The sequence below is a fragment of the Salvelinus namaycush genome, chromosome 21, assembly GCF_016432855.1.
Source record: "Salvelinus namaycush isolate Seneca chromosome 21, SaNama_1.0, whole genome shotgun sequence".
NCBI classification, from domain to species: domain Eukaryota; kingdom Metazoa; phylum Chordata; class Actinopteri; order Salmoniformes; family Salmonidae; genus Salvelinus; species Salvelinus namaycush.
The window spans coordinates 37963484-37990487 of record NC_052327.1 but is presented as its reverse complement, the minus strand read 5'-3'; the positions used below and the strand labels follow the sequence as shown (position 1 = coordinate 37990487).

General features: G+C 44.0%; 1 protein-coding gene across 1 annotated transcript; it reads left to right on the top strand.

Annotated features, from left to right (window-relative positions):
• On the top strand, nucleotides 1–26964 carry slc6a15 (solute carrier family 6 member 15). The gene is made up of 11 exons (XM_039017670.1): nucleotides 1–322; nucleotides 5265–5422; nucleotides 6773–6899; nucleotides 7199–7380; nucleotides 19740–19850; nucleotides 21103–21344; nucleotides 22200–22392; nucleotides 23087–23279; nucleotides 23792–23951; nucleotides 24248–24410; nucleotides 25539–26964. Exons 1-11 carry the CDS (start codon nucleotides 1–3, stop codon nucleotides 25896–25898), a joined length of 2211 nt encoding a protein of 736 aa, XP_038873598.1. The 3' UTR covers nucleotides 25899–26964.
• Nucleotides 26965–27004: the final 40 nt, after the last annotated feature.

Below are 27004 nucleotides of genomic sequence, written 5' to 3'. Positions count from 1 at the left end.
ATGCCCAAAAACAGCAAGGCCGTCAAGAGAGAGCTTGACGACGATGTCACAGAGTCTGTCAGGGACCTGTTATCCAATGAGGACACGTGTGATGATTCCTTCAAGAAGAGCTCACTGATTGTGGGTGGCGGCGGAGGTGATGGGGAAGGAAAGGACCTTAATGGAGACATGGACGTGGAGGATGGAGGCTCGGACGCAGAGGATGATGCAGCGAGACCAGCCTGGAACAGCAAGCTGCAATACATCCTAGCCCAGGTGGGCTTCTCTGTAGGCCTGGGCAATGTCTGGAGATTCCCCTACCTGTGTCAGAAGAATGGAGGGGGTGAGTGGCTGTTGTGCTTATTGGTTAAGGTATAGAAGTCACCTGCCATTATGGTTAGGATTTGGGAAGGTTAGCCTGTCCCATTGTGTGTGTGTGTGTGTGTGTGTGTGTGTGTGTGTGTGTGTGTGTGTGTGTGTGTGTGTGTGTGTGTGTGTGTATGTATGGATGTTAAGTGTGTGAACCTCCTGTTGTGTTGTACGTCTGTCAAAACCAGACTGTGACCTTGGTGATCAGAGCTCTCAAGATCAACATCACAGTGGTCACATGACTGTCTGAGTCTGTCTCCGTCTCTCCTCTTTCAATAACCTAGTAACAACCACCAAATAACACAATGATAACCATGCTGCAACAAGCAACAATAACAGCACACAATACTAGCAACCCCCCCTAAATAACCCTTAATTTAACCACACAGCAACAACCAATGACAAATCAAATCTGAAGTTTATTGGTTGTGTACACAGATTTGCAGATGTTATACCAGGTGCAGCGAGATGCTTGTGTTTCTAGCTCCACCAGGGCAGTAATACCTAGAAATAAATCAATAAATACACACATAATCCAGAAAAATAAAATAAATAAATCAAAACATATCAGAACGATAAAAAAAATAGTATTTTATTTGTCACACAACTGGTGAAGACTTTATCGTGAACCACTTTCTTACGAGCCCTTCCCAATGAGGCAGAGTTTAAAATAGTAACACAAGAAGAGGAATAAAATCAAATACACAATAATGAAGCTATATACAGGGAGCACCAGTACCAGATCAATGTGGAGCTATATACAGGGAGTACCAGTACCAGATCAATGTGGAGCTATATACAGGGAGTACCAGTACCAGATCAATGTGGAGCTATATACAGGGAGTAACAGTACCAGATCAATGTGGAGCTATATACAGGGAGTACCAGTACCAGATCAATGTGGAGCTATATACAGGCAGTACCAGTACCAGATCAATGTGGAGCTATATACAGGGAGTACCAGTACCAGATCAATGTGGAGCTATATACAGGGAGTACCAGTACCAGATCAATGTGGAGCTATATACAGGCAGTACCAGTACCAGATCAATGTGGAGCTATATACAGGGAGTACCAGTACCAGATCAATGTGGAGCTATATACAGGGAGTACCAGTACCAGATCAATGTGGAGCTATATACAGGGAGTACCAGGTATTTTATCTAACATTTTGGGCACAAATTTGTTTACATCCCTGTTGGTGAGAATTTATCCTTTGCCAAGATAATCCATCCACCTGACAGGTGTGTTATATAAAGAAGTTGATTAAACAGCATGATCATTACACAGGTGCACCTTGTGCTTTGGACAATAAAAGGCCACTCTAAAATGTGCAGTTTTGTCACACAACACAATGCCACAGATGTCTAAAGTTTTGAGGGAGCGTGCAATTGGCATGCTGACTGCAGGAATGTCTACCATACATTTTGAACATGTATGGCGTTGTGTGGATGAGCGGTTTGCTGATGTCAAGGTTTTGAACAGAGTGCCCGATGGTGGTGGTGGGTTAATGTTATGGGCAGGCATAAGCTATGGACAACGAACACAATTGCATTTTTTATCGATGTCAATTTGAATGCATAGTGATACCATGCCCATTATCATGCCATTCATCCGCCGCCATCACCACATGTTTCAGCATGATAATACACAGCCTCATGTCGCAAGGATCTGTACACAATTCCTGGAAGCAGAAAATGTTCCAGTTCATCCATGGCCTGAATACTCATCAGACATGTCACCCATTGAGCATGTTTGGGATGCTCTGGATCGACGTCTACGACAGCGTGTTCCAGTTCCTGCCAATATCCAGCAACTTCACACAGCCATTGAAGAAGAGTGGGAGAACATTCCACAGGCCACAATCAACAGCCTGATAAACTCTATGCAAAAGGAGATGGGTCGTGCTTCATGAGACAAATGGTGGTCACACCAGATACTGACTGGTTTTCCTTTTTTTAAGGTATCTGTGACCAGCAGATGCATATCTGTATACCCAGTCATGTGAAATCCATAGATTAGGGCCTAATGAATGTATTTCAGCTGACTGATTTCCTGATATGAACTGTAACTCAGTAAAACATTTGAAATGGATGCATGTTGCGTTTATATTGTTGTTCAGTGTATATTAAAATGTCAGGTCTCTATATCTATCATCTACCCTCCCCCCGGAAGAAAGTGATTGCAATACTTTTTTTCTGTTTGCCCAAAAGGCAAGCCAGTCAAAAGCAAACATTGTTTTGAAACTGTAGCTTATTGAAAGATGTGATATCCTTATTTCTCATTCACCATCAGTGACTTTAGAGTTAATCTCTTTCAGTTTACTTGGCTCTAGCAGTAAAAACGCAACCACCATGTCCTGTAAACAAAGGTTTTTGTAATCTCTCTCATGTGTCTACCAGTTGCAGTCTCTTTTCTTCTGAGGATGTTCTGATTTCCTGAGAGTATCGTAACAGACACAGACAGATCTTGTTTTACAGACCTGTGCTATTATGGGCTGTGTCTTAGTCATTCTCCCTGAAGGTGTCTGTAAAGGATATACAGTTGAAGTCGGAAGTTTACATACACATTAGCCAAATACAATTAAACTCAGTTTTTTACAATTCCTGACATTTAATCCTAGTAAATATTCCCTGTTTTAGGTCTGTTAGGATCACCACTCTATTTTAAGAATGTGAAAGGTCAGAATAATAGTAGAGAGAATGATTTATTTCAGCTTTTATTTCTTTCATCACATTCCCAGTGGGTCAGAAGTTTACATACACTCAATTAGTATTTGTTAGCATTGCCTTTAAATTGTTTAACTTGGGACAAAGGTTTCAGGTAGCCTTCCACAAACTTCCCACAATAATTTGGGTGAATTTTGGCCCATTCTTCCTGACAGAGCTGGTGTAACTGAGTCAGGTTTATAGGCCTCCTTGCTTGCACATGCTTTTTCAGTTCTGCCCACACATTTTCTATAGGATTGAGGTCAGGGCTTTGTGATGGCCACTCCAATACCTTGACTTTGTTGTTCTTAAGCCATTTTGCCACAACTTTGGAAGTATGCTTGGGATCATTGTCCATTTGGAAGACCCATTTGTGACCAACCTTTAACTTCCTGACTGATGTCTTGAGATGTTGCTTCAATATATCCACATAATTTTCCTTCCTCATGCCATCTATTTTGTGAAGTGCACCAGTCCCTCCTGCAGCAAAGCACCCCCACAACATGATGCTGCCACCCCCGTGCTTCACGGTTGGGATGGTGTTCTTGGGCTTGCAAGCCTCCCCCTTTTTACTCCAAACATAACGATGGTCATTATGGCCAAACAGTTCTATTTTTGTTTCATCAGACCAGAGGACATTTCTCCAAAAAGTACGATCTTTGTCCCCATTTGCAGTTGCAAACCATAGTCTGGCTTTTTTATGGCGGTTTTGGAGCAGTGGCTTCATCCTTGCTGAGCGGCCTTTCAGGTTATGTCGATATAGGACTCGTTTTACTGTGGATATAGATACTTTTGTACCTGTTTCCTCCAGCATCGTCACAAGGTCCTTTGCTGTTGTTCTGGGATTGATTTTCACTTTTCACTTTTCGTACGTTCATCTCTAGGAGACAGAACACGTCTCCTTCCTGAGCAATGACGGCTGCGTGGTCCCATGGTGTTTATACTTGCGTACTATTGTTTGTACAGATGAATGTGGTACCTTCAGGCTTTTGGAAATTGCTCCCATGGATGAACCAGACTTGTGGAGGTCCACAATTTTTTTTCTGAGGTCTTGGCTGATTTCTTTTGATTTTCCCATGATGTCAAGCAAAGAGGCACTGAGTTTGAAGGTAGGCCTTGAAATGCATCCACAGGTACACCTCCAATTGACTCAAATGATGTCAATTAGCCTATCAGAAGCTTCTAAAGCCATGACATCATTTTCTGGAATTTTCCAAGCTGTTTAAAAGCACAGTCAACTTAGTGTATGTAACCTTCTGACCCACTGGAATTGTGATACAGTGAATTATAAGTGAAATAATCTGTCTGTAAACAATTGTTGGAATAATTACTTGTGTAATGCACAAAGTAGATGTCCTATCCGACTTGCCAAAACGATAGTTTGTTAACAAGAAATTTGTGGGGTGGTTGAAAAACGAGTTTTAATGACTCCAACCTAAGTGTATCTAAACTTCCGACTTCAACTGTAAAGAATGTCATCATTATGATTCTAGTAGCCACAGATCAATTTGCGTCATCTAAGACCTGAGTATCTTTCCAGATCAGTTTGGGTAATCTGAGACCTGAGTATCTTTCCAGATCAATTTGGGTCATGTAAGACCTTAGTATCTTTCCAGATCAGTTTGGGTAATCTGAGACCTGAGTATCTTTCCAGGTCAGTTTGGGTAATCTGAGACCTGAGTATCTTTCCAGATCAGTTTGGGTAATCTGAGACCTGAGTATCTTTCCAGATCAGTTTGGGTAATCTGAGACCTGAGTATCTTTCCAGATCAGTTTGGGTAATCTGAGACCTGAGTATCCTTCCAGATCAGTTTGGGTAATCTGAGACCTGAGTATCTTTCCAGATCAGTTTGGGTAATCTGAGACCTGAGTATCTTTCCAGATCAGTTTGGGTAATCTGAGACCTGAGTATCTTTCCAGATCAGTTTGGGTAATCTAAAACCTGATTATCTTTCCAGATCAAAATACTTATGTGGCACAACACACTATGATGAGGGAAGTGACTTGATGGCAGGACACACAGAGGCAAAACTGGTGTGGTGGGAAGTCACTACATGGTGTGTGTGTTTGTTTGTGTGTGTAGCTGCGTGTGTGTGTGTGTGTGTGTGGCTGCGTGCATACGGAGTATGTGTTCGCAACATGCTCATGTTTGTGTATGTTTGTGTGTGACATAGTTCTGACCCTGTGTGTGTTGGTTCTTCTCCACAGGGGCGTACCTGGTTCCCTACCTCATTCTGCTGATTGTGATTGGCATCCCCCTGTTCTTCCTGGAGCTGTCAGTGGGGCAGCGGATCCGCAGGGGCAGCATCGGGGTGTGGAACTACATCAGTCCTCGCCTGGGGGGCATCGGTTTCGCCAGCTGTGTGGTGAGTGAAGTTAGCTTCACCGCTACTAAGACTGTGGGTGTAGCACATGGGCATGTGTGAAACTTACTCCTCAGCCTGTCCCCATTTGCGCCAGAGAATAGCTAGCTTTTCACGTGGTGCCGACTGGTAAGATGCTTCGGGAGGTTGTGTGCTAGCAAAGCAGAGGTCCTGGGTTCTAGTCGACTCAGGAGGAAGCAGTACTCGCTAAGCAAGCAGCGTGACGTCCTTTACATGGTCACCATACACATTTCCTTAGAATAAAGGGGAAAGCACACAGGACTGTTTCTTTCTGCTTCACAAGCGAACACACACACCTTTTCTTTAAACCCATCTACCCTTAGCATCCTTCTATGGTAATGAATTGAAAAATGACAAGACAAGTCTTCTCCATGTCATCTCAGCCAATATAAACCACTTCCATGAGTCATTGTGTTCCGGTCTCTGTTTCTTAATGGCCGCAACGCAGTGGAGATAATTTGATTAGCCAGGTTAGAGCAGAAGGAATTCTGGGTACTGAGTAGGTCACGTGTCACCAACACCTTTCTGTGAACTAACTGGCAATATGTCAACCATGATAACACCATCAACCATGATAACACTGCCAACCATGATAACATTGCTAACCATGATAACACTGCCAACCATGATAACATTGCTAACCATGATAACACTGCCAACCATGATAACATTGCTAACCATGATAACACTGCCAACCATGATAACACTGCTAACCATGATAACACTGCCAACCATGATAACATTGCTAACCATGATAACACTGCCAACCATGATAACATTGCTAACCATGATAACACTGCCAACCATGATAACACTGCCAACCATGATAACATTGCTAACCATGATAACATTGCTAACCATGATAACACTGCCAACCATGATAACACTGCTAACCATGATAACACTGCCAACCATGATAACACTGCCAACCATGATAACACTGCTAACCATGATAACACTGCCAACCATGATAACACTGCCAACCATGATAACACTGCCAACCATGATAACACTGCCAACCATGATAACACTGCCAACCATGATAACACTGCTAACCATGATAACACTGCTAACCATGATAGCACGTGCTGTTTGAGGATGGTTTAACTGTAGTCGTTTGGCAGGTGGTACCATGTTAAACTGATTTTGTTGAACTAGTGTGTTGCCTTCGCTTGCTCTGTTAGGGTTACTAGAAAACTCATTAAGACAAAAGCATTTATAATAAGCACCATATCGATAACGTTTGATTGATTTGAGTGAGTGATGTGCGTTTATAAGGTACTGATGATTTAGATTGTGTGTTTTAAACACTAACCTGTTTCTGTACTGCAGGTGTGTTTCTTTGTGGCCCTCTACTACAACGTGATTATAGGGTGGAGTCTCTTCTACTTCTCCCAGTCCTTCCAGCAGCCTCTGCCATGGCACGAGTGTCCCCTGGTCAAGAACAAAACCACTACGTGTAGGACACACACACACCCTCATCAACCACCACATGCTCACACCTTCACGACACACAAGGCAATAACTACCCTAATGAGTGTCTCTTAACAACTAACATACAAATTCATATAAAGTGTGTAATAAAGCCATGGTGCTTATACCACCCAGTGACAGCAATACAGTAAGCCATTAGCCATACTGTACATTCACAGTAATCCATTATAAAGTGTGTTCTAATGAGTGAGGTGACCACAGAAACTCAACTCCAGGTGTTCTGCACCTGTTTCATCAGTAACATGTTGTCCCTCCTCCCTCCAGACGTAGTGCCTGAGTGTGAGAAGAGCTCGGCCACCACCTACTACTGGTACCGCGAGGCTCTGAACATCTCTGACTCCATCTCTGAGAGCGGAGGCCTCAACTGGAGGATGACCATCTGTCTGCTGGCCGCCTGGTCCATGGTCTGCCTCGCCATGATCAAGGGCATCCAGTCCTCTGGGAAGGTGAGTGAGTGAGTGAGAGAGAGAGAGAGAGAGAGAGAGAGAGAGAGAGAGAGAGAGAGAGAGAGAGAGAGAGAGAGAGAGAGAGAGAGAGAGAGAGAGGATGGGAAATTGACCTAAGTCTGCAAGTAAGACAGAGAGAGCAAGTGAAAGAAGAATAGCTTGCTAGATAGTTACTGTATACCAAGCAGTGGCGGCCGCTGATTAGCTTAATACCCAGGGAGGCAGGGGGTTGGGGAGATATATAAAGTTATCTGTGCATTTGAACAACATCATAAATATACCTATTTCACTTTTGCATGTAAAAACAGAATCACCACTGCTGCCACTCTTGATTACCAAAAATTATATTTTTTAGAACAAGCATCACGCAGCCAGCTCCCGAGTGCATTGATGACACAAGCACAGGAAAACACAACAAGCACAGATGCAGCAAGTGAAAACAAATGATCTAACTGGGATAGCTAACTAGCATAACGTCACAAGCGTCATGAGCTCGCCAGTAACTTTAGTTAGACTTGATTGGCATGCGAGCTAGCAAGTTAATTACCGGTATGCTAGCTTGCTGGTAGCAAGTGTCAAAATTGGGCACAGAGACATGTTTTTTTTGGCCTACCATGACCGCGAGAAGGTTCTAGCTAGTGTATCCCTCTGTCCTTCGAACTGTTGATGGATGTGGATGTCTGGTTCAGGTCCCAGGCTCCCAATGACTGTCATGATTCATTTTATTTACAAGTTAATTGCAATTTGCTCTTTAGCACCTGATAGAGCAGACCCAGAAAACCTGGACCTTCATTTCAACACCCCAGAGAGGACCATTTCCTTTGTGCTGTGAAAATCATGTGCTGGAATCCTGCAATCTCATTGCTGCAGTCTCCCCTAATAGCAAGCAATGTAATAGCTGGCAAAGCAACCCAAGCGCTGGGCGGCAGGCTGAACGCCCAGAGCTGTTGATGTCAGAACAGTAGGTAACTGAACAGTAGTGCTTATTTTGGGGGGTTTAAACATCTAATTGAACGACATCGGCTCAATTACTTGAATTCCATTTATTTATTTGTTTTCTTCTGTGAGCTCCATGTGCAGTTTCTCTAGAGATACATCAGATCAACCCTGAACTGGGCAATGTAGTAGGGAGTTGTAGTTTCCAACAGCCCAATATTCTACATAGTTTAGCGTAGAAAGTGTGGTAATGACCATAATCCATTGCGCACCCACTTAAACGTATCCGGTCTATGTAGAGCAGACACGGAGACTGAGAGAAGAGGGATGGCGCTATTGAGAGGGATAGAAAGCAGTTGCTTCGCGGGCCTGAAAATAAATTAAGTAATTGATAGTTGGTATTCAGCAGTCATAAAAGTATGCCTTATTTACTTTGAAGAACTACTAAAATAGTGTTTTTGTCAGACAGTATAGGCAGCAGCTTTAGAGATGAGATGACTTGGAATTAAATAAAGTTATTAATAAAACATTTTATTAAAGTAAAATAATGTGAATAAATGATGGTTAATAAGTGATAAGCATCAATGGGCAGTCACTACCATCATTAGACCTTTATTAATTGTTTTATTCAGTGTCGTTACAGCATTCAACCCACATAATGCATAGTGCATTTAATGTCTAAAAATGTTAATCGAAACCAAAATCGGAAACCGTGATTCTTCTTTAATAATCAAACTGAAACCGAACCCTCAAAAAGCACTAATCGCTCAGCTGTAACGGCTGTCAATGTCGTTCTCCTCCTCGGACGAGGAGGAGCATGGATCGGCCCAAGATGCGGAGTAGTAGGTATTCATGTTTTAATGGCAAACCAACAAACACTACAAATTAACAAAACAACAAACGTGACTAACCTGCAACAGTCCTGTGTGGCCCAAACGCTGACACAGGAACAAACACCCACAAAACACCAGTGAAACCCTGGCTGCCTTAGTATGACTCTCAATCAGAGACAAACAATACACACCTGTCTCTGATTGAGAATCATACCAGGCCGAACACAAAAACCCAACATAGAAATCATAGACTGCCCACCCAAAACTCACGCCCTGACCAATAAACACATACAAAACAAGAGAAAACAGGTCAGGAACGTGACATAACCCCCCCCTTAAGGTGCGAACTCCGGGCGCACCAGCACAAAGTCTAGGGGAGGGTCTGGGTGGGCATCTGACCACGGTGGTGGCTCAGGCTCTGGGCGAGGTCCCCACCCCACCATAGTCACTCCCCGCTTCCGTATCCCCCTCCCAATGACCACCCTCCAACTAAACCCACCTAAATGAAGGGGCAGCATCGGGATAAGGGGCAGCACCGGGATAAGGGGCGGCAGCTCCGGGATAAGGGGCGGCAGCTCCTGGCTGAGGGACCCTGGCGGATCCTGGCTGGCGGCTGGCTCTGGCGGATCCTGGCTGGCGGCTGGCTCTGGCGGATCCTGGCTGGCGGCTGGCTCTGGCGGATCCTGGCTGGCGGCTGGCTCTGGCGGATCCTGGCTGGCGGCTGGCTCTGGCGGATCCTGGCTGGCGGCTGGCTCTGGCGGATCCTGGCTGGCGGCTGGCTCTGGCGGATCCTGGCTGGCGGCTGGCGGATCCTGGCTGGCGGAAGGCTCTGGCGGATCCTGGCTGGCGGAAGGCTCTGGCGGATCCTGGCTGGCGGAAGGCTCTGGCGGATCCTGGCTGGCGGAAGGCTCTGGCGGATCCTGGCTGGCGGAAGGCTCTGGCGGATCCTGGCTGGCGGAAGGCTCTGGCGGATCCTGGCTGGCGGAAGGCTCTGGCGGATCCTGGCTGGCTGGCTCCGGCAGCTCCTGACTGGCTGGCAGCTCCTGGCTGGACGGCTCTGGCTGGTCCTGGCTGGACGGCTCTGGCTGGTCCTGGCTGGACGGCTCTGGCTGGTCCTGGCTGGACGGCTCTGGCTGGTCCTGGCTGGACGGCTCTGGCTGGTCCTGGCTGGACGGCTCTGGCTGGTCCTGGCTGGACGACGGCTCTGGCTGGTCCTGGCTGGACGACGGCTCTGCAGGCTCAGTCCCGACGGGCAGTTCTGGGCAGACTGGCAGACCTGTAGGGAGGAGACGGAGAGACAGCCTGGTGCGTGGTATAGGCACTGGCTGCGCTGGAGAGGAGGAAAGCTCTGACAGCGCTGGACAGGTGGGAGCAGCTGGAGAGAGAACCCGGAGAGACAGCCTGGTGCGGGGGGCTGCCACCGGTGGACTGGTACTTGGAGGTGGCACCGGGTATACCGGACCGTGAAGGAGGACACGTGCTCTTGAGCACCGAGCCTGCCCAACCCTACCAGGTTGAATGGTCCCCGTAGCCCTGCCAGTGCGGCGAGGTGGAATAGCCCGCACTGGGCTATGCAGGCGAACCGGGGACACCACCTGTAAGGCTGGTGCCATGTACGCCGGCCCGAGGAGACGTACTGGAGGCCAGATACGTTGGGCCGGCTTCATGACATCCGGCTCGATGCCCAACCTAGCCCTCCCAGTGCGGCAAGGTGGAATAGCCCGCACTGGGCTAAGCACGCGTACTGGGGACACCGTGCGCTTTACCGCATAACACGGTGTCTGACCAGTACGACGCCCTCTCACTCCACGGTAAGCCCGGGGAGTTGGCTCAGGTAACCAACCCGGCTTCGCCACACTCCCCTTTAGCCCCCCCCCCCAAGAAATTTTTGGGTGAGCCTCTCGGGCTTCCAGCCTCTCTTACGTGCTGCCTCCTCATACCAGCGCTCCTGGGCTGTGGCTGCCTCCTTCTCCTCCCGAGAGCGGCGATTCTCTCCCACCTTAGCCCAGGGTCCTTCTCCGTTGAATATTTGCTCCCATGTCCATTCCTCTTCTCTCCATTGCTTTTGTTCTTGCCGTCCTTCTCCAATCCGCTTGGTCCTGGTTTGGTGGGTGTTTCTGTAACGGCTGTCAATGTCGTTCTCCTCGTCGGACGAGGAGGAGCATGGATCGGACCAAGATGCGGAGTAGTAGGTATTCATGTTTTAATGGCAAACCAACAAACACTACAAATTAACAAAACAACAAACGTGACTAACCTGCAACAGTCCTGTGTGGCCCAAACGCTGACACAGGAACAAACACCCACAAAACACCAGTGAAACCCTGGCTGCCTTAGTATGACTCTCAATCAGAGACAAACGATACACACCTGTCTCTGATTGAGAATCATACCAGGCCGAACACAAAAACCCAACATAGAAATAGAAAACATAGACTGCCCACCCAAAACTCACGCCCTGACCAATAAACACATACAAAACAAGAGAAAACAGGTCAGGAACGTGACATCAGCACTGCTGAACAGCTAGTATTGAACAAAACATTTTTGTAACAGTAAAATTTACACAAACCTAACCATACTTTTATGGACATTTTAAACATAATCCTTGCATTATCTTTTTTTTTGGGGGGGGGGGGGGAATCACAAGTGGGATACCGCCCCTTACACCCTAATGGACAGGCTTTTGATACATGGCCTAGTCAGTTAGCCATTGGACTGTGAGCCGTCAAAGATAACTTGTTAGATAGTTACTGTATACCTGATAGAGACCTGGACTAGTCGTTTAGCCATTGACCTGTGAGCCATACTTCTTGTTGAAAGACACAGCCGTTTGGCCTCAGTAATGTCAGTTGTCATAATTACATTGTTAAGGAAATGGCTGTTTAGCAATGATCAACAACCATCTTGACAGAGCTTGAAGATTTTTAAAAATAATTATGTGCAAATATTATACAATCCAGGTGTGCAAAGTAGAGGTCTGTGAGGGACTGATATATTCATCCCACTCCCACGCGCAGCTTTTCATACACACCCGCTGGCTTTCTGTCCGACTGCCACCCGCTGCCGCAAGAACTGGTCCAGAACCCAACTGCAGTCCTGCAATGTTATTTTAGGCGAATGTGACGCAGCTCACTTGCCAGCCATAGTCCCAGCAATTTTGCGCCCTGTAGGCAATATCAAAATCCTCCAAAATAGGTTAAATTAACAGAGATTGTCATATGGCTTATTATATTAGGCTATCTGTATTACTGGGCTATATCAGCCAACAGGCTAGACGTAGTTTGAAGAGACTTGCACTTTCTCTTGAGCTACGTTTTATAGCCTACCTTTTCGGAGTGGGACGATTTTCATGCTGAGATAAATATGGGTGATCAATATTTATTTGTAGGCAGTGTAGTAAGATATAGCCTCATCATATTTAGGAAGTACATTTCCTTGAAAAGATAACTGCCCGTGCTTCTTCGTCCATGCATATGATATAGCCTACTCTATTTAATTGAGCCCACACACGCACCTGATCTCGCACATATGGCAACTGAACTTGAAGCAGTGAATGATGAGAGCGGACACTTGCACTTTCTCTTGAGCTACGTTTTGCATATAGGATATACACTACCAGTCAAAGGTTTTAGAACACCTACTCATTCAAGGGTTTTTCTTTATTTTTACTATTTTCAACATTGTAGAATAATAGTGAAGACATCAACACTATGAAATAACACATACAGAATCATGTAGTAACCAAAAAAGTGTTAAACAAATCAAAATATATTTTATATTAGAGATTCAAATAGCCCACTTTGCCTTGATGACAGCTTTGCACACTCTTGACATTCTCTCAACCAGCTTCATGAGGTAGTCACCTGGAATGCATTTCAATTAACAGGTGTCTTGTTAAAAGTTCATTTGTGGAATTTCTTTCCTTAATGCGTTTGAGCCAATCAGTTGTGTTGTGACAAGGTAGGGGTGGTATACAGAAGAAAGCCCTTTTTGGTAAAGACTAAGTCCATATTAAGGCAATAACAGGTCAAATAAGCAAAGAGAAATGACAGTCCATCATTACTTTAAGACATGAAGGTCAGTCAATACGGAACATTTCAAGAACTTTGAAAGTTTCTTCAAGTGCAGTCGCAAAAACCATCAAGTGCTATGATGAAACTAGCTCTCATGAGGACCGTCATAGGAAAGGAAGACCCAGAGATACCTCTGCTGCAGAGGATAAATTCATTAGAGTTACCAGCCTCAGAAATTGCACCGCACCCCACCGCAATGATCTCTGTTAGGTTCCGAAGGATTTTTTAAATTATATTTTATTATGTTACGGGTGCGTCAATAGACTCTTAGGGATTAGAGACTTAGTGTAACGGTTGTTCTCCTCCTCTTCGTCCGAAGAGGAGGAGTAGGGGTTGGACCAAAGCGCGGCGTTGTTATATGACATAATGATTTATTTAAACGAATAGACGAAACACGAAAACACTTTCACAAATTACCAAAACAAATAAACGATGTAGACAGACCTGGACTTGAGAACTTACAATAAACAAAGAACGCACGAACAGGAACAGACTACATGAAACACAAACGAAACAGTCCCGTGTGGTAGACATACAGACACGAGATACAATCACCCACAAACAAACAGTGTGAACAACCTACCTTAATATGGTTCTCAATCAGAGGAAACGTAAAACACCTGTCCCTGATTGAGAACCATATCAGGCTAAATGACAATGAACCTAAACATAGAAACACATAACATAGAATGCCCACCCCAACTCACGCCCTGACCAACTAAACACATACAAAAACAAGAGAAAACAGGTCAGGAACGTGACACTTAGCCAGAAATATTCACAGCTGTAATCGCTGCCAAAGGTGATTCTAACATGTACATTCAAACCCTGTACTGACTCAAGATAGTGTTTTACTTTTCATTTATTTTTTTACAAATGTTAGAATTTTTCTTCCACTTTAACAGTATTTTGTGTAGATAGTTGACAAAAAAAGACAATTAAATCCATTTGAATCCCACTTTGTAATACAACAAAATATTGAAAAAGTCAAGTGGTGTGAATACTTCCTGAAGGCACTGTATCATGAACATTGTCATTCTCTTTAGATTGCTACACAGTTTGGGGTGACTGCTGTTACCATACAAATGTTGTTGGCTGATTTGACTATGATCTGTAGTCTTTTGGGCGAATGTAGATTAGACCTATTTCATATCGCTCCAAGGAATGTTTACCAGCAGCAACCTACTAATGTACATATACTGTAAAATACCAATTTTACATCTGTTCTGAATGTATAAGATTACATATAAAATGGCTACCGTGCAGTGGTTGCTCCAGAACATTTGTATCCTTTCAAATCCAATCGAATTTTATTAGTTACATGTGCCGAATACAATAGGTCAAAGACCCCAGCCACCCTAGTCATAGACTGTTCTCTCTGCTACCGCACGGCAAGCAGTACCGGAGCATCAAGTCTAAGTCCAAGAGGCTTCTAAACAGCTTCTACCCCCAAGCCATAAGACTCCTGAACATCTAATCAAATTGCTACCCAGACTATTTGCATTGCTGATGTTGTTATCATCTATGCATAGTCACTTTAATAACTCTACCTACATGTACATATTACCTCAACTAACCGGTGCCCCTGCACATTGACTCTATACCGGTACCCCCCTGTATCTAGTTTCACTATTGTTATTTTACTGCTGCTCTTTAATTACTTGTTACTTTTATTTCTTATTCTTATCTTTTTTAAACTGCATTGATGGTTAGGGGCTCGTAAGTAAGCATTTCACTGTAAGCCATTTGATTAGATGTTCAGGAGTCTTATGGCTTGGGGGTAGAATCTGTTTAGAAGCCTCTTGGACTTAGACTTGATGCTCCGGTACTGCTTGCCGTGCGGTAGCAGAGAGAACAGTCTATGACTAGGGTGGCTGGGGTCTTTGACAATTTTTAGGGCCTTCCTCTGACACCACCTGGTATAGAGGTCCTGGATGGCAGGAAGCTTGGGCCGTTCGCACTACCCTCTATAGTGCCTTGCGGTCGGAGGCAGTGATGCAAGCAGTCAGGATGCTCTCGATGGTGCAGCTGTAGAACCTTTTGAGGATCTGAGTACCCATGCCAAATCTTTTCAGTCTCCTGAGGGGGAATAAGTTTTGTGCCCTCTTTAGCCAGTAGTTTTGAAAGCGGTGCTCACCAGCCAAAACAGGTCCTTGTTTTTTGTGTACTACGTCATCCAATTGTGTACTACCTCATCTATTTTGTATAATATGTTACATCCTGCAATTTAATATAGATTTACAATTTGTACAATATGTTACGAATTTGGTGTGCTTAAAGGAGAAGTAACTTTAAAAAAAAAAATACATCTCAATTTTTTATGAAAATGTCATGTTATAGAATAGTCCATACACCTTTTCTATATATGAGTTGCGCAAAAGGGAATATAACATTGCGGATAAAGTTTGGAATGACACAATTTAATGTGTAGAACATCTAAAGACCTGCATCACAATGCTGAGATCTTTTCAGTTTCTAAAACAATGTATTTGGGTGTTTGTGGAGCCTTTGTTCATGTTTTTATGGCGCCCTGATACTACACAACGAGGATGGGGAAGTGATTTGCTGTTTGGGGTAAGTTTCTTAAAAACATGTGAAATCACAAAAAAGGTGTCTGGACCCTTCTTTAACATGCCATTGACGTCAAAAATAGAGATTTGTTTGTAAAAAAGAAAATTCTCCTTTATTAAGATCCCGGACTGCCTCTAACAATGAACAAGTGTGAGGCCCTCTTTGGACCCCACAACAGTCTCGATGGCCTTTTAAGTTGGAGAGAGAGTGGAAATGACTATGAGCTTTCTTTTCCACTCCTAGTGAAGGGACCAGAGCAGGAGAACCTTTGAAGCTTTGCCACACAAAAGAATATTAATGTCCCTCTCACCCCTCGTTTACAAAAGCCTATTCCTAGGAGTATCCCCACTGGGATCTACATTTTGTTTGAGCTTTCTGTGTGTGGGTATGAGGGTGCAAGAAAGACAGAGGGAGAGAGGGGAGCAGACCGGTTGCCATGGTTTTATGCTCTCTTTCGCATGATTGTTAGGAGTGTACTCAAAAAAAAAAGAAACTGAGGGAGAAAATAAATAACATTTTGCTGATTGTGTGGTGAAGAGGGAGTGTACTAAATGGCTTATTCATTTTCCACTCAAAATCTACTTTTTGCTCGCATTGTTGACATAAAATGATGTGGAGCTACAAAAGAACGCATCAAAGTAAACACACCGTTATGACAAGTTGGAGTTGCCGTAATGATAGATAGTGATGGAGGAAAAAATATCCATTCAGTTGCATATCGCAAATATTAATTTGGAGGATATTATATCGATACTTTTACTCCCAAGTATCGATTTGTAAAAACATTTATTTTTGCCAGGTAGCGTTAGCTAGCACTAGTCGGCTCTACCTGCGCCAAAACTCCTGTATTTTTCATCCTATAGCTTGTTCTCCAGCTAGTCAACATGTTTTCAGCGCTTTAATTTCCATGACTGATCAAACAAAACTATATTTAACCTTTATTTTGACAGGGAGTCAATGCTGAGACCAATGTCTCTTTTCCAGATGAGCCCTGTTGAGCAAAACAATACACATCTAAATAAAATACACACATTAACTACACATCCACATTAAAATACACATTATTAAACACAACAATACACAAAAAGCAAAACACAATCATGACAAACAAACACATTATTCAGTAAAAAGGTCCCCTAACAACCGTCTGAAGTTCCCTACAGGCACCAATTCCTCCCATTTTAAAGTGCATTGGAGATCAATCCACATGTCAAGTGCAAAAAAAACGTAAGGCATATCCAAGGGCTCAAAGGGCCCAGAAGAGTTAGCCATCCCTGAGATCAGGTCTGGTAGCTTGTACCTCTGCAGGTTAAACAATAAAGTAAGGTATGGTGGAAGTGTATGCAGTAGGGCTTTATAAACAAAAACATCTGCAATGCATCGATCTAGTAGACTTCAAAGAGGGCCAGCCTACTTTCTGATACAGAATGCAGTGATGTGTGCTGAACCTATCCCATGGCCCGAAGGGAAATGGAGCTTAAACAGTTACAGCATCAGGTGGTGTAATTTTAACACCTAGTCTAAGCTTAGGCATTCAGGTGGTGTGATTTGAACATCTAGTCTAAGCTTAGGCATTCAGGTGGTGTGATTTGAACATCTAGTCTAAGCTTAGGCATTCAGGTGGTGTGATTTGAACATCTAGTCTAAGCTTAGGCATTCAGGTGGTATGATTTGAACATCTAGTCTAAGCTTAGGCATTCAGGTGGTATGATTTGAACATCTAGTCTAAGCTTAGGCATTCAGGTGGTGTGATTTTAAAACCTAGTCTAAGCTTAGGCATTCAGGTGGTGTGATTTGAACATCTAGTCTAAGCTTAGGCATTCAGGTGGTGTGATTTGAACATCTAGTCTAAGCTTAGGCATTCAGGTGGTGTGATTTGAACATCTAGTCTAAGCTTAGGCATTCAGGTGGTGTGATTTGAACATTAGTCTAAGCTTAGGCATTCAGGTGGTGTGATTTGAACATCTAGTCTAAGTTTAGGCATTCAGGTGGTGTGATTTGAACATCTAGTCTAAGTTTAGGCATTCACAACTGTTTGACCAGCGCAGGATTAAGCTCTATCTGTCCCTCCAGTTGACCTGGTTTCCCCTTTAGAGGCCATCAGGCAGGCAGAGGCCCACCCCTGAACCCAACCCTGCTCATGACTGAACTCCAAACCATTTAAAATCTTAAACTACGCCTCAGAGCCTGTGGGGTGACTCAACCTACCCACCCCGCTCTTCAATCCACCATTCCCTTAGTATCCTCCCAGATAATACAGTATATCACCAAGCACAAAGCAAGAAGGCCCCTCCCTCTGTCAGCTTAGTGGGACAGTGGTACAAAAGCTCTTGTGTGGGCCTCGCCCAGAGGCCGGTCAGCATCCTTGGCCCCATAGCAGTTCAGTAGAGTAGACCTCCCCTGGGATAGGACCTCCTATTGCGTGACTCACTTCAATCACTTGCTTCTTCTTCTGTATTCTTCCACTCACTGTATAGTGGTCCGCAGGGCTGTGTATTTCTCTATGGATTACTGCCACCCCCACAGGTTAGGAGGAGACAACAGAGGCAGCCTCAGAGATCCCTTTAGATAAAGCCCAGAAGAGGTAGCTTCAGAGATTTGTATTTATTATGGATCCCCATTAGCTGTTGCCAAGGCAGCAGCTACTCTTCCTGGGGTCCAGACACATTAAGACACATAACAGAATAAACTAAATAAAACATATCACACCACTACATGTCCACAGCACAAAATGTACAATACCACCATACAACAATATTAAAATGTACAATACCACCATACAACAATATTAAAATGTACAATACCACCATACAACAATATTAAAATGTACAATACCACCATACAACAATATTAAAATGTACAATACCACCATACAACAATATTAAAATGTACAATACCACCATACAACAATATTAAAATGTACAATACTACCATACAACAATATTAAAATGTACAATACCACCATACAACAATATTAAAATGTACAATACCACCATACAACAATAGTAAAATGTACAATACCACCATACAACAATATTAAAATTTACAATACCACCATACAACAATATTAAAATGTACAATACCACCATACAACAATATTAAAATGTACAATACTACCATACAACAATATTAAAATGTACAATACTACCATACAACAATATTAAAATGTACAATACTACCATACAACAATATTAAAATGTACAATACTACCATACAACAATATTAAAATGTACAATACTACCATACAACAATATTAAAATGTACAATACCACCATACAACAATATTAAAATGTACGTGTGTGTAGAGTGTGTGTGCTGGCGTGTGTGCGAGTATGCGTGTGTGTGTCTCCACAGTCCGCGTTGTTCCATAAGGTGTAGTTTTATAGTTTTTAAAAATGTTTTAATCAAATTTGACTGCTTGCATGAGTTACTTGATGTGGAATAGAGTTCCATGTAGTCATGGCTCTATGTAGTACTGTGCGCCTCCCATAGTCTGTTCTGGACTTGGGGATTGTGAAGAGACCTCTGGTGTCATGTCTTGTGGGGTAAGCATGGGTGTCTGAGCTGTGTGCTAGTAGTTTAAACAGACATCTCAGTACTTCCAACATGTAAATACCTCTCACAAAGACAAGTAGTGATGCAGTCAATCACTCCTCTACTTTGAGCCAGGAGAGTTTGACATCCATGTCATTGATGTTAGCTCTCTGTGTACATTTAAGGGCCAGCCTTGCCCAGAAGAGGCAGCCTCAGAGATCCCTTTAGATAAAGCCCAGAAGTCATCAGATCAGTGACTCTCTCATTATCTTTAGGTTTATATAGTTATTAACCCCAGAGAGACAGGGTCTGAGACAGATTTGTCAATAAGTAAAGTCTCAATTCAGCCATTCACTTTGTAATGTACGAGTTGCAAGAAGTTTGTTCTTCTGTTGTGGTTGTTTTACAGGTGATGTACTTCAGCTCATTGTTCCCTTACGTGGTGCTGATCTGTTTCCTGGTTCGGGCTCTGCTCTTGAAAGGCTCTGTGGACGGCATCCGACACATGTTTACCCCCAAGGTACAGTACCCTAACCCCTAAGGTACAATAATGCTGCTTTATAGTTTCACCCAATGTAATGGTGCCTTGTTCACACCCAAATGCTACTGCATACAGCCAACATGCTGCACTACACCGCAGGCAAAGTCAGGACCCAGACTTCTTCAGAGAGTTAGCCTATGCACTTGTTTGATCCAATGCACTTAAAATATTTTTTTCATCTCACCTTTATTTAACCAGGTAGGCCAGTTGAGAACAAGTTCTCATTTACAACTGCGACCTGGCCAAGATAAAGCAAAGCAGTGCGACAAAAACAACAACACAGAGTTACACATGGGATAAACAAACGTACAGTCAATAACACAATAGAAAAATCTATGTACACTTGTTTGATCCAATGCACTCGTTTGATCCAGTTGTGGATCAATGTTACATTGTTAACTTTACTGAAACAGGAAGGAAAATATATTGACTGAAAATGTGCCATAAATGTAAAAATAGATTTTTACCGGAGCTCAGCTATTCAACAGCAGTGGCCGACAACATTGTTCATTTTACTAAAGAGGAAGGCCATGTTAAATGAAAATGTGTCAGAAATATATATTTTTAAATACAGTAGTCTGTTATAGGTTGGCTACTCAGCCGCCGTGGACCAATGGCAACTCAGGCAAAAGGAATAATTTAATTTGGGCTCTGCTGTGGTGGCAGACTTCTCACCATGGTAACAGGAGTCGCTCGGCGCTCCCTGCTTTATGTAACATCCACGACGGTGTGTTCCATTCATTTCACAACAGTCTCATGTGTCTGCTGCTTCTCACACGGCTCACATCTTCCTACTTCAAAGGCCTTCGCTGCGTCTTCTGTGTGCAGGGAAGGAGACATCAAAAGCAGGGTTCATTGTGTGCTGTATAGTGTGTGCCTTGTAACTGTGTTAAGCCTATCACCACACTAAGATGCTGTAGGATATTTGAGGGCAGTGGCATGATGGATATGCTCTCAGTGTGTTGTGTCCTTGTTTAATCTGCCAGTTTTGACAAATTTGACACTCTCAACCATGATTCACATGTCCACTGCTCTGCTCCACTTGTCCAAACAATGGTTTGTCCATTACTAGGAGAGCACAGATTCCTACAATAAATAACGTAGAGTTGTCCTAAAGAGCCAAATGTTGGTCAAATGAATCCACAGCAAGGAGAGATGAGTCCGCAACTCTAGTTGATCTTTCTTTTGGTCAGCACCTCACCTAAAATGTCCATTCTTTATTTCCTTCCAGTTGGAGATCATGCTGGAGGCCAAGGTGTGGCGTGAGGCGGCCACACAGGTCTTCTTCGCCCTGGGCCTGGGCTTCGGAGGCGTCATAGCCTTCTCCAGCTACAACAAGCGGGACAACAACTGCCACTTTGACGCAGTGCTGGTCTCCTTCATCAACTTCTTCACCTCTGTGCTGGCCACCCTGGTGGTGTTTGCCGTGCTCGGCTTCAAGGCCAACATTATGAACGGCAAGTGTGTTGCGCTGTAAGTATGGATACGCAATTAAGCTGTCGTCAATTAATCAATTCAAATGTATTTATTATACTGAATATGTGAACACACTTTACAGAAAAGGGGGGAAGGGAAAACATTGTGCCTCAAAGGTAATCTGCCTTTTTGATGCTGACATGAAGTTTGGGAGGGCGGCTCCCCATTTGTAGACCAGCGGATCAATTTAGGAACTCAGTTGTGGTCTCAAGTTGCTGTTGAGAGTTAGAATAGTACAATATACAAGGTGCAATTTCAAAATGTGGTTGTGCATGAGCAATGTATCTCTTGTTATGTTAGTCACTGACAGTCACTCAATTAGCCCATGTAAGATAAAATGTTTTAGATTTGTAAGTTAGTCTAGCCAGCTATCTAAACTTGTAGTAATCGTGGCCGAATTACCGACAGGGGGCCCCCATTGATTTTGTTAGTCACTCTCACTCAGATATCATATTAAAAACAGCAAACATTTCTCTCCACCACATGGCAAAATGAGTAGAATTGCTTGAAGTGAGTTATACAATTGCAAAAATGGGTCTCTGCTGTCAAGAGAGGGGACACAAAAATATTTTGCTCGCAAGGTGGGGGAAGCCCACCAACAAAATGTCACTTAGGGCCCTCAAAAGGCTAGGGTCAGCTCTGACTGCATGTGTGGGTATGGATGTGGGTATGCAGACCCGCGAGCCACTGCGGCCTCTCATGATAATTTCAGATTTATTGTGGCCCCCACCCCCATCAAAGTTACCCATTCCTGGTCTTTAAGATATTAGCAATAAGGCCTAGAATACATGAGCAAAGTCTGTGATAGAGTATCCATTTTGATCTGGTCTTATTTCATTTTCTATCTCTCAGCAACACTAAGAAGATAGTGGGTTTGCTGGGGAACGAGATCAGCCGTGATCTGATCCCCCACCACATCAACTTCAGCGCCACTGTGAGCGCTGAGGACTACCAACAGATGACTGAGATCATCAGAGGGGTGACGGAAAAGGATTACCAGCTTCTGGGCCTGGGCTCCTGCAGCATCGAGGAAGAGCTCAACAAGGTGAGGGGCCATTGTCTTCCGACAGCTACAGTACATCATTCTATGTGTTGGTCAGTGCAGACGGCCGTCGCAACATCCGACGTAAGACAATGGGTAACGGGGCTCATAGACTGTATAACGGTGATATCATTTCCTTTTGTATCTTTTATGATCATAATCACTTAGGTAGCATTCTACTTGAAGAAAACACAAAACAGTCATGAAAACTGGTGTCACACATGGTGTCATCACGACAACTGACTTTACACTGTCACGTCTCAAACCAGGATTAGCTACGCCTATCCAATGAACATTCTTTGTCATAACAGTAAAGTGTTACTGAATGCGGTTTCCTACAGACTGTGTTAGACCTATCTCTAGATCTTGTCTACACACTTTGAGACTTCCAGGAAACCGCTTGGTTTAAGTTGCTTCCCCTTCCATTCAACACCGTTTGGTAGACTGCTACTTTAGTGCATTTATGTTCCCTTGCTGTTACTTGTGTGTTCCAACTCAGTGTGAATAATTGATACGGTATTGACTTAACAGGAAAGCACAGCGTCAGACACAGAGGCCCTGTAGATCTACAACATGGCTCAAGTTAACAATCATGTGACTCCTTGGGGACAAAAGTCTTACTAGAAGTGGATATTACTGACGTAAATCTCATCTTCCTCCTCCTGCTCCCCATCCTCCTGCTCCTCGTCCTCCTCAGGCAGTGCAGGGTACAGGCCTGGCCTTCATCGCCTTTACAGAGGCCATGACCCACTTCCCTGCGTCTCCCTTCTGGTCCGTCATGTTCTTCCTGATGCTGGTTAACCTGGGCCTGGGCAGCATGTTCGGAACCATCGAAGGCATAATCACACCCCTGGTGGACACCTTCAAAGTCCGCAAGGAGTTCCTCACAGGTCAGTCAGAGAGAGGGGATGAAGGAATAGATGGGTAATTATTTCTCATTTCAACTTTGGGTGATTCCTCGTATCTCCTCGTCTCCTTCTCAATCTTATTTGAGAAGGTCCAAGGTCCCTCTCTGACCTTTTTCTTCAGAGGAGAAAAGATTCAAAGAATTGAGGAAAAACAAAAGGGAAAGAGTCTATGTGTCAGTTTGTGGAGGTAGACCTTTCCCAAAATGTATCCTCAGCTGAACTCTTGATGTGTGTTTGCCATAGTAACAGGTCAATAGTATTACCCAGGTGTATGTGTTATGTCTCTTTGCTCTTTGCTCTGGCTTAATAATGATGTCATAATACTACCTCTAATGCAGAGCAGATGTCTGGCACCAAAGAGAATGTTTTAGAATTGATACACTTAGTGCAGCAACATGTTGACAAATATTGTGCATGAATTCTGTTAACAAGGATGGCATTTCTCCCCCTTGCACCGTTTCAATAACGTCCATGTTGTCTCCCTCCTGTAACAGTGGGCGTCTGTCTGCTGGCCTTCTTCATCGGCCTGCTGTTCGTCCAGCGCTCTGGGAACTACTGGGTGGCTATGTTCGATGACTACTCTGCCACACTGCCTCTGCTCATAGTGGTCATCCTGGAGAATGTGGCTGTTGCTTGGGTCTATGGGACTGACAAGTATGTACAGTACATATCAAATCATACACAGAATGGCAGTAATCTGTGTTTTTTTCCACTTTAATTCAAAATCCAAAGCTGTCCATCCAAATACAATGGAAAAAACAGTATTTGACTCAGTATTCAGAATGAGTTGAACATGAAAAGTAATTGTGAAATAATACCACTAAACTGTACTTTTATCTCCTATCACCTGTTGAACATAATTGCCAAAGTCAACACAGTCTAAAATGAGTACCATTATGTTTTTTCACCTCCTGTGGTGGTATCCCGTCTCCGTCTCTCCTCCTCCCCAGGTTCTTTGAGGATCTGAAGGACATGCTGGGCTTCACTCCGTTCCGGTTCTACTACTACATGTGGAAGTACGTGACCCCCCTGCTGCTCATCCTGCTGCTGGGCTCCAGTGTGATCCAGCTGGGAATAACCCCACCCAGCTACAGCGCCTGGATCAAGGACCTGGTGAGTCGCCTCTCGACTGGTCTCTCTTTGGTGCAACTGGATAAGGCCAAAACACAGTAGTTCAGTTTAATGGACTATTGTTTCAGTCGATGGGATGTGCAAGATTTTTCTCCACTCCTACCTGGCATATATCTTCTTGTCTCCTTTATCCACATCGATTGTAATATACCTGGAGCAGTCACTCGATATGCGCTTTGCCATGTTATCTTCACCAATAGGAACACTCGATATGCGCTTTGCCATGTTAGCTTCACCAATTGGAACACTCGATATGCACTTTGCCATGTTAGCTTCACCAATAGGAACACTCGATATGCACTTTGCCATGTTAGCTTCACCAATAGGAACACTCAATATGTACATTGACATGTTAGCTTCACCAATAGGAACACTCGATATGCACTTTGCCATGTTAGCTTCACCAAAAGGAACACTCGATATGCACTTTGCCATGTTATCTTCACCAATAGGAACACTCAATATGTACATTGACATGTTATCTTCACCAATAGGAACACTTGATATGCGCTTTGCCATGTTAGCTTCACCAATAGGAACACTCGATATGCACTTTGCCATGTTAGCGTCATAAATACTCCACTGTTGGATTATCAAGATCAGCACAGATGGAGGAGAGGACTATGGGCTGAAGCACGACAGAAATGTAAAGGCAATTTCCTATTGAGCCGACATATGCGGAAACAGTGCCTTTAAATTTCAATCACGCTGTAGGCTGAGCTTAACACGATACGGATTGAATAGAGCCCTTAGACTTACTGACAAGACAAGAGGACTTCACACTATTATCACGAGCTCAACTTGCTGTCCCGTGGTTTTAGTGTCAGTATCAGTGTCAATGTGTTTACCTGTCTGGTATCCTTGGTGACCGGTTGTAACATTCCGGTCGTAGTTGTACTCCGTCTAGTCAGAACCTTGATAAACCTTCCTCCCCTCCAGGCCAGTGAGAGGTCTATGAGCTACAATAGTCAACAGTAGTAGTAGTAGTAGTAACCTCTAACCTCCGTCGGTCTCCCCCTCCAGGCCAGTGAGAGGTCTATGAGGTACAATAGTCAACAGTAGTAGTAGTAGTAGTAGTAACCTCTAACCTCCGTCGGTCTCCCCCTCCAGGCCAGTGAGAAATCCCTGAGCTACCCTCCGTGGGGCCTGGCGGTCTGCATCTCCCTGGTGGTAATGGCCATCATGCCCGTGCCCGTGGTGTTCTTCCTCCGCTACTTCAACATCATCGACGAGAACGCCGGCGTCGTCTCCACCATCTCATACAAGAAGGGCTGCATCATCCAGGAGATAGCCAGGCCCGAGGAGGAGGATGACGCCAGCCTCATCCATGCCAAGTCACCCTCGCCCATGCCCGGCAACAGCATCTACCGCAAGCAGAACGGAGGGGTTCCCGATTCCACCCCCAACGGCCGCTATGGTATTGGTTACTTGATGGCCGACATGCCGGACATGCCCGAGTCAGACTTATAGCGTGGTGTTTCTGGTACTCCGCCCTACTGGCTGGCCAACCAATCCCTCTTTTGCGTGCGTTTAGTCGTGGGAATCGTCATCTGCATATTTTTACTCTTATATTTTTACTGTATATTCTTTGCACCCCTTCATGTTGTCCTTTTCCCGTTTTGCTGTAAAAACTATTAAAAAGGTGTGCACAATGTATACTGTACATACTATCTCCTTTTGTCTTCCCCACCCAGTCCTTCCTTGGCTCAGTCCCAAATGGAACCCCTCAGCCCCGTCCTGAAGCTCTTAGTTGACAAGACAGTACAGTATTGGTGTAAGCAATAAGGTGGACACTCCACCAAGCCTGCTATAGTTGCTCAACAAGGGACTTAGCCTAGGGACAAGTGAAGATCAGGTTTGTGGTTAATTCCATATCAATTCAGTCAATTCAGAAAGTCAACTGTGAAATTAAAAATGTTCTCATAGAGGAAGCCATGTGAATTTTTCAGTTTACTTCCTGAATCACCAAATTGAAATGGAATTGACCCCACCCTGTGAGGGATAGATTTGGGACTGGGCGTTTTGTCTGTCTCTGGAAGATGCGAGTTGAGTGTTGTCCCCCCTGGTCCTGCTGTAGAATGGCTGTGTACATTGTGACCTCACCTCTGACCCAGAGTTCTGAGATTAATAGCAGCGCAGCCTCTTTGGGTGACCCACATTTCTTTAGTGTAAGTACAATATAGTGCAAAGAGCAAAAGGATGGCATTGAAACTGAACCCCCCCAACCAAACCCCCCCCCAAAAATGTGCCTAAATAACTTATGATATTTGTTTATAGAATACATGGTGGACGTTGTATATTTAAGGTATTCTGTAAATATAAATATTATAAATATTATAAATATATTTAGCCTATCTGAATAGTTTGGATATCAGAACAACTTGTTTTTTGGTAAGAAGTGCTTAAAATCCTTAAAGCTGGTTCCATTTTTTGTTTACTTATGTGTTGTCAATCTATGTAAAGGTTTGACCCCTCTTGATAAACTTGTAAATATTTTTTTCCTCCATGAAATGGCTTCATAACGCAATGTATTTTTTCCCCCTGTTGAGATTAAAGATCAAACTTGGTCCATACCG